Source organism: Pristiophorus japonicus, chromosome 3, assembly GCF_044704955.1.
Source record: "Pristiophorus japonicus isolate sPriJap1 chromosome 3, sPriJap1.hap1, whole genome shotgun sequence".
NCBI lineage: Eukaryota > Metazoa > Chordata > Chondrichthyes > Pristiophoridae > Pristiophorus > Pristiophorus japonicus.
Window position 1 is genome coordinate 319230340 of NC_091979.1, and position 12903 is coordinate 319243242.

General features: G+C 48.4%; 1 protein-coding gene and 1 long non-coding RNA gene across 2 annotated transcripts in view; one reads left to right on the forward strand and one right to left on the reverse strand.

Moving 5' to 3' along the window:
- Positions 1-9418, reverse strand: part of LOC139259612 (uncharacterized) — a 74294-nt gene extending 64876 nt beyond the window's left edge. The window contains exon 1 of the long non-coding RNA XR_011592615.1: positions 9260-9418. This is a non-coding gene — a long non-coding RNA (uncharacterized lncRNA). The remainder of the gene's footprint in view (positions 1-9259) is intronic.
- Positions 6541-10751, forward strand: LOC139259611 (interferon-induced protein with tetratricopeptide repeats 5-like). Its single transcript, XM_070875098.1, has 2 exons — positions 6541-6627; positions 8920-10751. The coding sequence occupies exons 1-2, from the start codon at positions 6623-6625 to the stop codon at positions 10370-10372; spliced, it is 1458 nt and encodes a 485-aa protein (XP_070731199.1). The 5' UTR covers positions 6541-6622; the 3' UTR covers positions 10373-10751.
- The last annotated feature ends 2152 nt before the right edge of the window (positions 10752-12903 follow it).

Here is a 12903-nt window from a genome sequence, read left to right on the forward strand (position 1 = left end):
ATGACGGCTCGTCAAATCAGAGCCTGGATGACCAGCAACCCCACGTTATCCTTAGTCAAAAGATGTGTTTTAACTGGTGACTGGGCAGAGGCTCGTGATGCCTGCCCCGAGGAGATCAAACCTTTCCATAGGCGCATGCATGAACTATCACTCCAGGCAGACTGCCTGATGTGGGGCAGCCGAGTAGTTATGCCCTTGCGAGGCAGAGAGGTGTTTGTCCGGGAGCTCCACCGCGAGCACCCGGGGATCGTCCTTATGAAGGCCATAGCCAGATCCCACGTCTGGTGGCCTGGCATTGACGCGGACTTGGAGCTCTGCGTCCGGCGGTGCACCATTTGTGCCCAACTCAGTAATGCACCCAGGGAGGCCCCCCTAAGCCCCTGGCCCTGGCCCACCAAACCGTGGTCGCGGGTGCATGTAGACTATGCGGGCCCATTCATGGGCAAAATGTTCCTCGTAGTCATCGATGCATTTTCAAAGTGGATCGAGTGCACCGTTTTAAACTCGAGCACCATCTCTACCACTGTGGAGAGCCTTAGAACCATGTTTGCAATGCCCGTAATTCCTGACATATTGGTCAGTGATAATGGTCCGTGCTTCACCAGCGCAGAATTTCAAGATTTTATAGGTGACCACGGCATAAATCATGTTAAGATGGCATTGTTCAAGCTGGCCTCCAATGGCCAGGTGGAACAAGCAGTACAAATCGTTAAACAAGGCATGCTAAAAATCCAAGGTCCCATGCTGCAGAGCTGCCTGTCACGACTGCTACTGGCATACAGATCTCGTCCGCATTCGTTGACTGGGGTTCCCCCCGCGCAACTGTTGATGAACTGGACCTTAAAGACTAGGCTCTCGTTAATCCTCCCAGACATACATGAAATTGTTGAGGCAAAGTGCCGGAAGCTAACTGAGTACCATGAACGAAATTTGAGGGGGAGGTGGAATGAGATAGGGGACAAAGTGTTTGTGCTAATCTATGGCAGGGGTCCCAAATTGCTTGCAGGGACAGAAACAGGCAAGGAAGGAAACAGGCTACTAGTTGTACAAATGGACAATGGCCAAACCTGCTGGGGGCATGTCGACCAAGTAAAAAGTAGATTCACCAACAACACTGCAGAACCAGAGGCAGACTACAATGTGGAACTCACACCACACCTGGTGGACAGACAGAGGGAACAACCTGAGAAAAGGGCAGTCTCAACAGACAGCCCAGGCGAGATACCAGCAGTCACACCGAAAGAAAAACAGGCACCAAGGCAAACAACTGACCCACAACTAAGACGCTCCATGCGAGAGCGCAGACCACCTGAGAGACTAAATCTATAAAGCCAATAAGACCTTGGGGGAGGGTGTGGCAAGTGTGGCACTCGAGAGCTGTGAAATAAAGGTGCAGGTCCAGAGTGACCTTGACTTCAGCATGTGCCTTGTTTAAGTCTGTACTGCAGGGTCAGGACGTTACACTTCCTTGTAGGAAAAGGTGGCGCATAACCAGCGCCAACAGAACCTAACCAGTGGGATACAGGCTTGCCTGCAGCACCTCACCCACTTGGAGGAGATGGTACAGGCTATTTTTTGGAGGGGCATGGCTGAGCCCGTGGATAGCGGAGGGGTGGAAAGAGCACATCACACTTGCCCCCTCATCCCACATCCCGAACTAACACTCCGCGGAGTTTAGAGGGTAGATTAGAGGCGGGATCTTCACATGGTGAGTCACCGGGCGTGAGTGGTCTGCAGCGAGGCAGAGGACAAGGTAGTGCAGGTGCCAGCTCCTTGGAGGGTGAGGGCACATATGAGTTCTGCTGCAGTGGACTCAGATGAGGCCTTCGATGGGCAGCCGACAGAGAAACATTGATGGGTGTCGGCATAACAAAAGGCTTGGTACATTGGCAGGCCTGCCAGAAAGTCTGAGTGCAATGTCGAGGAGCATGGAGGAGCACCAAACTTGCACAGGGCTTTGGGCAGAGCTTGGAGCCCATCCTTTCCAGCATGGAAGGTGTGACAGATCCATTATTCATTTGGGAGGCCCTGGGTTCCGAGAGTTCGGGAGGCCTGAGAGTTCGGGAGGTCTGAGAGTTCAGGAGGCCTGAGAATTCGGGAGGTCTGAGTGTTCAGGAGGTCTGAGAGTTCGGGAGGTCTGAGAGTTCAGGAGGCCTGAGTGTTCAGGAGGTCTGAGTGTTCGGGAGGTCTGAGTGTTCGGGAGGCCTGAGTGTTCAGGAGGTCTGAGAGTTCAGGAGGCCTGAGTGTTCAGGAGGTCTGAGAGTTCGGGAGGTCTGAGTGTTCAGGAGGTCTGAGAGTTCAGGAGGTCTGAGTGTTCGGGAGGCCTGAGTGTTCAGGAGGTCTGAGAGTTCAGGAGGTCTGAGTGTTCGGGAGGTCTGAGTGTTCAGGAGGTCTGAGTGTTCAGGAGGTCTGAGAGTTCAGGAGGCCTGAGTGTTCAGGAGGTCTGAGAGTTCGGGAGGTCTGAGTGTTCGGGAGGCCTGAGAATTCGGGAGGTCTGAGAGTTATGGAGGCCTGAGTGTTCAGGAGGTCTGAGAGTTCGGGAGGTCTGAGAGTTCGGGAGGTCTGAGAGTTCGGGAGGTCTGAGAGTTCGGGAGGTCTGAGAGTTCAGGAGGCCTGAGTGTTCGGGAGGTCTGAGAGATCCAGAGGTCCGAGAGTTCGGGAGGTCTGAGAGTTCTGGGGATCCAAGAGTTTGGGAGGTCCCGAGGTCCGAGAGTTTGGGAGGTCAGGAGTCCGAGGAGCAGAAAGCCCGGAGGTCGGCGAGGAGTTAACTTCTGGCGATGACCTCACAGTCCTCGTCCGGGCAGGTAAATGATTGGCTGTTTGATTGATAAGTATCTTTCTTTTTCTCTTTCTCTTTCTCTTTTATAATCAGATAAGTCTAATTAGAGGGATGACAGGGCAGCTCAGTCCCATGGACTTTACATCCTGCAGCATGTGGGAAGTCCTGGATGCTTTGTACGGCCTAGACGGCCACGTGCGCAGGAGGTGTCTCCAGCTTCAACTACTCCAGCTCCGCGTTTCGAGCTTGAGTGGCGGCTGGAGTCAATACGGTGCATCCGCGAGGCTGAGAGCTACGTGGATAGCACGTTTCAGGAGGTGGTCACCCTGCAGCTTAAAAGTCTGCAGGTAACGGTGAAGTGGGTGAACACCAGACGGAGGAAGAATGCTAAACAGGTTGTACAGGATTCCCCCCGAGTCCACCTCGCTTTCCAACCGATATTCTCTTCTGAGCATCGGTGAGAGCGATGGTGCCTCTGGGGAGTGCAGCCAGAGCCAAGTCCAAGGCACCATGGGTGGTTCAGCTGCACAGCGGGGAGGGACAAAGAATAAAAGAGCTGTCGTGATAGGGGATTCAATAGTTAGGGGAATAGAGGCCTTTCTGTGGCCGTAGGCTTGACTCCAGGATAGTATGGTGCCTCCCTGGTGCCATGATCAAGGATGTCACAGAGCAGACGCAGGGCATTCTGGGGGGAGAGAGTCAATAGCTAGAGGTTGTGGTCCATATCGGGACCAATGACATAGGTAGAACGAGGGATGAGGTCCTGCAGGCAGAATTTAGGGCGCTAGGAGAAAAATTAAAGGGTAGGACCTCAAAGGGAGTCATCAACATCAGCGGCAGTCCCTCGGAATCGAGGAGGACTTGCTTCCACTCTTAAAATGAGTTTGTGGGTGGTTGAACAGTCCAATATGAGAACCGCAGACTCTGTCATAGGTGGGGCAGATCGTCGTTGAGAGAAGGGGTGGGAAGGACTGGTTTGCCGCACACTCTTTCTGCTGCCTGCGCTTGTTTTCTGCATGCTCTCGGCGATGAGACTTGAGGCACTCAGTGCCCTCCCAGATGCACTTCCTCCACTTAGGGCAGTCTTTGGTCAGGGACTCCCAGGTGTCAGTGGGAATATTGCACTTTATCAGCGAGGCTTTGAGGGTGTCCTTCTAACGTTTCCTCTGCCCAGCTTTGGCTTGTTTGCTGAGTAGAGTGCTTGCTTTGGGAGTCTTGTGTCAGGCATGCGAACAATGTGGCCTGCCCAGCAGAGCTGATCAAGTGTGGTCAGTGCTTCAATGCTGGGGAGGTTGGCCTGGTCAAGGATGCTAATGTTGGTGCGTCTGTCCTCCCAGAGGATTTGTAGGATCTTGCAGAGACTTCGTTGGTGGTATCTCTCCAGCGACTTGAGGTGTCTGCTGCACATGGTCCATGTCTCTGAGCCATACAGGAGGACAAGTATTACTACAGCCCTGCAGACCATGAGCTTGGTGGCAGTTTTGAGGGTCTGGTCTTCAAACACTCCTTTCCTCAGACGGCCGAAGGCTGCACTGGTGCACTGGAGGCGGTGTTGCACTTGTTCTCTGCATGCTCTCGACGATGAGACATGAGGTGCTCAGCGCCCTCCCGGATATACTGGGGTAGCACTTTGTAGGAGCACATGGAAGACAGGCACTAAGGTAATGCACAAGGGTGATTAGTTGACTTTGTTTGGTTATATCGGATGGATTGATGGATAAAGTTGGATTGGAATGTCTCCTTTGTGATGGCTTTTAGTTCCACATTGTGGCCAAGCGAATGCTGCAATGGTCAGTAACAGAGGAAAGGTAAGGTGTGGGATTATTGTTGAATCGGGAATCGGGGTTGTGTTCTCTCGTACCCTAGTCGGATTATTCGCTCACGGAAAGCCCGGGAAGGAAGGGCTGTCTGGATTGCCTCCTCCCTTCCACTTCCTCCTTTTCCACTTCCCCATCTTCCACTTCCTTCTCCTCTTCCTCCTCCTCCTCCTCTGATTCCTCCCCCTCCCTCTCCTCAGCTGGTCACTGTATTGCTGGTGGCAACGGCTGTGCTCTCATGGTGGCAAGGTTCGGGAACCTGTAGCAGAGCACGACGGATCTTGAGACGTGATCTAGTGAGTACTGCAGGGCAGCAGAAGCCTTGTTTAAGGACACAAATGGTCTGCTTTATCAGATTCTGTCTGGCAGCACGTCTCTAATTGTACACATGCTACCCATGTGTTGTTGGGTTGCGGAGCGGAGCCATGAGCCAGATGTTCAGCGGATAGCCCTTGTCACCCAGCAGCCACCTCTGCTTTGTGTTGGTGGCTCAAAGACTGAGTGAACAGCGGACTGGCACAGACGAAAGCATCATAACTGCTGCAAGGAAACCGGGCATTCAGCATCATGATGTGCTGAGCATGGTCGCACACCAACTGCACATTCAGCGAGTGGTAACCTTTGCGGTTGTGGTACATCTCAGCACTTGGTGTGGCACCCACAAAGCTACATGCATGCAGTCAATGGCACCCTGCACCATGGGGAATCCCGTTACCCTGGTAAAGCAGGTGCGCACTCTGCCTGGATCTCTCTGGTCAGAGAGAAAACAATGAAGTCACCTCTCCTGGCATAAAGAGCATCTGTCACATCTCTTATATAGTAATGGGCAGCGAATTGGGAGATATTACAGATGTTGCCTGCTCCAGCTGGGAAGGATCCAGATGCAAAAAAATTGGGACCACGGTGACCTTATCAGCCATTGCCCTAGAGTGAGGCTGCAGGTCATGTTGTGGGAGGTAGCAGAGTTTGTGAGCATCACTAAGTAAAGTGCACGCACCTCACTCACTGCTCCTGGCTCAGGCTGAGGTAAGAGAATTGCTCTCGGAAGACCCTAAGTGGTTAATGCCTCCTGCTGAGAGACCTTATTCCCCTCTTCCTCCTCCCTCTGTGAGCAGCTTGTTCTCTTCTTCGCTGCCTCTGCTCCATCTCCCTGTCATGCTGCAGGCCAAGGGGAAATACAACTAGAACACCCATGTCTGGGAGCAAGTGGGCTGACCAGAAAACTTGAAATCAGAAACAAGGCCCTCTCCATTTGCCGCACCACTCCCTGTCACCCACCAACTTTAAACAACTCGAAAAAGCTCCAAACGGTTCCACAAACTTACACGGAGCCAGTGGAAATTAATCAGCAACTGACCTGAGAGTGGTTGATGATCCCTTTAAATATCACTGGTCGGATGTCCTTTCAGCTGCTGAACCCTGTTCAGCTGTGCGAGGGTAACACAGGGCGTTTCCTGCACCATTGAGGATGAAAATAGCAGTTCTGGTGTCAAATTATCATTGCACGCTGACTGAGGTCACGATGTTCCCAATCTACATAATCTGGCACACGCTCCAAGCGCCGACACTAACGTCCTCAGAAAGATGGTGTCCAGCACGGCCTGCACCAGAATTGTGCGAGCACGGCGCTGATGCTGTTTTGACCCAAAAAGGCACCTATAGCGCCCAAACAACAGGTATTACGCAATCAAATTTTTAGTCCCAGGTGTCTGTTTAGTACCTCCAGGCGTTCAAATTGTGGTAATCACCAATTAGGACTAAAATTGTATGCTAAATCCAGACTTTCAAACAGGCGGGTCTTATTAGCACTGCTCCATTTCGCACCTGTTTTCAACCATTTGGTTCTTTGTTACATTTTATAGGTTTAGTTTCTATTCACATTCAGACAATGATTTAAGCAATAACTGACTGAACAGGATAAACGAGCTGGAAAACAACACATCAACACACTTCTCGATCAACTCTCCATTGGAAGTACAGTTGGAGCTGAAAAGGGAATTCAACGCATTGTCCATCGATCAGCACTATGAGGTAACGGTCATTGGAATTCCTCCTTTATTTAAATTTACGTGGAGACTATCGAAGGAGCTAGTTTTCAGAAATAAAGTAGCTTACATTACAAAGCAGTTGAAATGCAGAGAGCTGGGATTAGTGGCTCACAGTGAGACACACAGATAAGGGAACACTGCTGCACCAAGACTGGTGATAGTCAGTAAACATGAGGCAAAAGGCAGACCTGTTCATAGGATTATAACTCAAACAACAATTTACATTATTTTTGACTCGGCTTTGTTGAAAGTACAAAGTTAAACTTGAATATTACACTGTGGTGGAAAGGTGTATTCTGTAAGTGCCCTCAGGTCATATCCAGAGTTTGAAGAAAGAAAGTTTCACTTTGTGTTCCATGAGAATCTAGAAGGGATCTACAAATGTAAAATAGTGATTTCCAGCACTTTCATATATCCAAACTAAAGCAACCTGAACTATAAAGCAAAGGGAGAGTACAGCATGGACTGGGATGGGGGGGATGGACACAGCATGAAATGCAGGAGGAGAGTGCCAGCTTAAAGTGTGTAGGAGAAGGAAAAGTGCTGACTTACATTGAGAATGTGGGCGGGGGAGAAGAGTGCTGACATGAACTGGGGGAAAGGACAGGTGCAGCAGTTTGAACGGAGCAGCAAAGGGAGGAAAGCCACCATGAACTGGGGCAGGGGTAAGAATGACAGCTTGGATTGTGGGGGGAGGGAGACGAGAGCCAACAGGAACAAGAGGCAGGCGGAGTAGAGTGCAAGGAGAAGCTGGGATGGCTGGGGGATGAAGTGTATCGACGTGAGTTTAACAGCAAGGAAGAAAGAATTTGTATTGATGTAACACATTATCACATCTCTTAGAAATGCCCCAAAGTGCTTCACATTCAGTGAATTATTTTGCAGTGCAGTCACTGTTGTTTTGTCGGGAAATGCGACAATTCAGTTTGCACAACAACAATAACTGGCAATTATATAGCACTTTTCACCGAGTAAAACATCCCACAGTGCTTCACAGCAACGTAATCAGACAACAATGGACACCGAGGCAAAGAAGGGGATGGTTAGAGGGATGACAAAAGCTTAGTCAAAGAGATAGGAGATTGTAAAGGAGGAGAGTGAGGTGGAGAGGTTCAGCGAGGGAATTCCAGAGTATCGGGCCTGTCTGGGCTGATGGCTCGGCCACCATCAGTGGGTGAAGTGGGGGATGGACACGAGCCCGAGTTAGAGGAACACAGAATTCACGGATAATGCCATAGAATCTATGAGGTCCACTTGATCCACTGGAATAGGCAGAGGCTGCCTTGGTTTAACATCACACCTGGAGGATGGCATGGTGGAAGATTTTCAGCAGGGTAAGAGTCAGTTCATGAAACATGGTCTTTCAGAATGCTGATATCTTTGTGTTGGGCCTTTTCTGCTTTAAGGATGGGATTGGAGAGTGTTACATTGGATACACAGCACAGAAACCGGCCATTCAGCCCAACCAGTCCATGCTGGTTTATGCTCCACTCGAGCCTCCTCCTGTCTTTCCTCAGCTAATTCTATCTGCATAACCCTCTAATCCCTTCTCCCTCATTTGCTTATCGGGTCTCCCCTTAAATGCATCGATACTATTTACTTCAACCACTCCCTATGGTCGCGAGTTCCACATTCTCACCGCTCTCTGGGTAAAGAAGTTTCTTTTGAATTCCCTATTTGATTTCTTGGTGTCTATCTTACACTGATGGCCTCTAGTTTTGCTCCTCCTCACAGTGGAAACACTCTCTCTGTGTCTACTCTATCATAAACTTTCATAATGTTAAAGACCTCTCGGTTCTCCTTTCGCATGTTGGAGTGGGGAATGACCTGCTCACAGACAGCAGGATCCCTGTGGAGGACCAGGTTGATGATCTGTTTAGTGGAGAGTTACCTGGACTGCCAATGTGAGAGGGAGAGTGTTTTAGAATTAGCTCTGATCTTTTTAGTGAGGAACTCCCATTTCAGAATGGAATGCATGAATGAAAAGGAGTGGAGGTGTTTGAGGCGATGCTGCACATTGGGTGAGAAGACTAAATGTCCATGAGCTGGTACATCAGCGAGCATGAAGGAGACCAGTGTGAGTACAGCTGAGATTTGCAGTCATACCTTTTCCTTTTGCAGTCGTTTTTGCAGAGGTCACCTTTGTGTGACCAGAGATTTCATGGTCAGTGGGTCCAGGAGTCGGGAGAAGGCTTTAGTTAAAGAAACCGGAGAGAGGGGAGGGGGTTACTCAGCCAGTCTGAGACGGGTTTTGATGAATTTTGTTCTCTTGCAGCAACACACAGAAGGATTTGTTGAAAGTGAAGCTCGATCAGCTTCAATGTCACTTCACGTGGGGACCACAGAAAGAAAACATTGACTTGGACGACATGAAGTATAGATTGCAAGATTCAATACAGGCTGGTGTGAAATATCAGGCCAGGTCTTACAACCACCTCGCTTTTGTAAACTGTCTGCAAGGCAACTGTGAAGAGGCAATTCAAAACTTAAAGGAAGCTGAAAAGATTCTGAGGGAGAATCATGAACATGAATTTGAAAGAAGAAGCATCATCACCTATGGAAACTATGCCTGGGTATATTATCACATGGGCCAACTGACAGAGGCCCAGTCCTACCTCGACAAGCTGGAGATGATCTGTAAACAATTTACTGATGGCTCTCGGTATACAGCACTGATACCTGAAGTATACGGGGAGAAGGGTTGGTCACTGTTGAAATCTTCCAGGAAATATTATGAAGAGGCAAAGGAATGTTTTGAGAAGGCTCTGGAGGAAGATCCTGATGACACTGAATGGAACGTTGGCTATGCGACTGTTCTGTTCCGTCTGGAAGGGTTTTCTGGTACCCCAGAGAGTGGTGACCGCAGCCAATCAGTGAAGCGGTTACAACGTGTGCTGGAACTTGATCCAGATGACTCTGTAGCCATGGTGCTGTTGGCTCTAAAACTACAAGAGTTCAATCAAAAGGAGGAAGCACTGAAATTAGTTGAACAAGCATTGCAGAAGTCACCTGATCTTCCATATGTAACTCGTTACGCAGCAAAATTTTACAGAAGAGAAGGAGATGTGGAAAAAGCTGTGGAGCTATTGAAGAAAGCATTAGAAATTAGCCCAAACTCTACCTTCATACACCACCAAATAGGTCTGTGTTACAGAAAAAAACTATATCAACTGATCAAATATCCAGGCAGCAAAGACCCTCGCAATGCTGCTTTTCAACAGAAAACTGAGTTGATCAAACTATGCAAGTACCATTTTGAAAAGGCATTTGAGCCCCGCCCATTAACATTTATTTTTGCACAACTGGATTTTGCAGGAATCTGTTCATTAAATGGAGAATATCTCAAAGCAGAGGAGATTTACAGTAATCTACTGAAATTAGAGGATTTTCATCCTGATAATAAGCAGGCAGTATATGCGCAGTTTGGGTTATATGAACTGCATCACAAAAGATCTGAATCAAATGCCATCAGCTATTTTCTGGAAGGACTTAAAATCCAACGTGACACAGTGGAATGGCAATTGTGTCGTGAAAACTTGAGAAAGATTGCAACAAAACAAATTGACAGGAATCCCAGAGACAGCAAGGCCTTTGGTGTTCTTGGGTTACTGCACCAGCTGGATGGGGAGAAGTGTGAAGCTATTGAGTGCTTTGAAAAGGCCTTGGAGTTTGATTGTGACAATGAAGAATATCTAAGTGCTCTTTGTGAATTACGCCTTTCTATCTAAATCAACGACGACTCTCCCAGCTAAAACTAAACACAGCGGGTAGAGTTTCTGCTTTGGGTGCAAATTGCACTTGAAGTTACGCTGGTTAGCTTACAGTTTAAGTTTCCACTAAATGCATTTGCTTAATTACAAACGTAAAATCTTCCAAGAACCAGTGCAGTCAGTCAGTGTAACAGAATGTAATCAGTTATTTTTTGCATTAAAAATATTCATTGATATATTTAAGAGTGGCAATTGGTGCAGCTTTATTGATACAGCTGAAAATGGATGTAACCTGCAAAATTAAATATTTTTAGTCAGTCTTTCAGCTGTGCTTTACCTGATTTAAGGTGATGAAAATGGCTTTAAAATCTATACTGAACCAGTTATAAGTTTTATTGTTGCACACTAGTCAGACTTTTAATAATTTAAATATTTTTAAGATGTAAAACCTATTAAATTGTGCCTGGGCACCTCAGAAAACCAGCTCAATTTGAAAACGCTCCTCGAAAGGTTGCAAATGGACGCAATGGGCGGAAACTCACCATCCTTGTTATTTCTATCTGGGGGTGTGGCCAGTTTTGTGGGCGGCGCCAGCTTCGGGCAGAAAGCTTTTTAAACCAGGGCTAAAGATCACGGAAATCTCGGTTGATGCTTGACAGAACTTATGCTCGAGTTTCTGCGATCTTTTACACTGGTTCGGCCGATTTCACCCGGATTGTGCAATTTCCCTGCTACACGGGATGGCCGGTATCATGCCTGAAGAAAGATTAATTTCTCTCTCTCTCTGTGTAATGAGCCGCCCGCAGCTCCCTGATTTGCAGCCTCTTCAATGGATGGGGAACAACAGCCTGTCGGGTGAAGCAACAACCGCGGGCCCTTTGCTCAATAAAACCTTGCGGGACAGCATCAGAGTCCCGAATAAGAGATGAATTATTGTTTGGTGGGGGACAGGATGAGTGCCAGTGCTCCTTCAGAATAATGTGGGCTTAATTTTATTCATCCCACTGCTGACAAGGAGCCTCAGTCACTGACATTGTTAAAACGGGATGGTCGGTATCACGCCTGAAGAAAGATTATGTTCTCTCTCTCCCTGTAACGAGCCGCCCGCAGCTCCCTGATTTCCTGCCTCTTCAATGGAAGCGGTTAATTTCCACCACGGCTAAGGGATATAAAAATAAGTTAAAATGATGAAAAATAATAAAGCTTTATAGTTGCAGATACAGATTTCCCAATGAGAAATGTTAATTTGCTGTAATATCAGAGATTGAGTGTTAAAATAACCAATAAAAAGATACTACAACTACAATTTTATTTGTGTCATTGATCTGTGCTAATGCTGACAGTAAGTGTCACTCATAATCCACACTTTGTGATGGTGAACTGTACCAGCTCTGTAAGGAACATTCAGACCAGCCTTTAACACAGGCAGTAAACTGAACAGCTGTTGATTGTGGAGTGACACATGGCCCTTACACTGCTAGCTGTAGCCACAGTGCTATTAGAGAAAGGTGAGGGAGGAATGGTTGGGAAGATCCAGAGGAATGGGACAATGGAAGAATCTAACATTGGGAGAGGCTGCAGACGCCTCACATCATATTTAGTCCTATTGGAAAAGCAGCCCCTGGAAGGGTTCAGCTTTTCTGTGGAGGTATTGTCCCAGGTCTGTGCAATGCTGGAAACTAGTTTTAAGGTATTGGAGGGGCTGCACAGACACCTGTGTGTGGGAGGGCGGAGGTGGGGGGGGGTAAATTGGACAGCCCCGAAGACATAAGAACATTCAAAATCAGAGCAGGAGGAGGCCATTTGGCCCTTCGAGCCTGCTCCGCCATTCAATGAGATCATGACTGATGTACCTCAATTCCACCTTCCCGCACTATCCCCATATCCTTTCATTCCCTTTATTCCCAAAATTTTATCGGCCTCTGTCTTGAATATACTCAACGACTGAGCATCCACAGCTCTCTGGGGTAGAGAATTGCCAAGGTTCACACCCCTTTGAGTGAAGACATTTCTCCTCATCTCAGTCCTAAATTGCCTATCCCTTATTCTATGACTGTGACCCTGTGTTCTAAATTCCCCAGACAGGGAAAACATTTACCCAGCATTAACCCCCCAGCATTAACCCTGTCAAGCCCCGTAAGAATTTTATATCTTTCAATTTTTCAATTGTGTGAAAACAAATTATCTTTTTTTCACGGGGAACTCTTTTTGGAGCAAGGGAAGAACATTTCCGGTCAAAAGGACTGCTCCTCCCGCTACAATCCCCGGCCGAAAGGACTGTTCCCCACTGGCTGGACCCACTACAATCTCCCGAAAGGACTTTTCCCCACCGGCTGGACCCACTACAATCCCCCCGAAAGGACACTTCCCCCACCGGCTGGACCCAGTACAATCCCCGGAAAGGACTGTTCCCCACCGGCTGGACCCAGTACAATCCCCGGAAAGGACTGTTCCTCACCGGCTGGACCCAGTACAATCCCCCCGAAAGGACTGTTCCCCACCGGCTGGACCCACTACAATCCCCCCGAAAGGACTGTTCCCCACCGGCT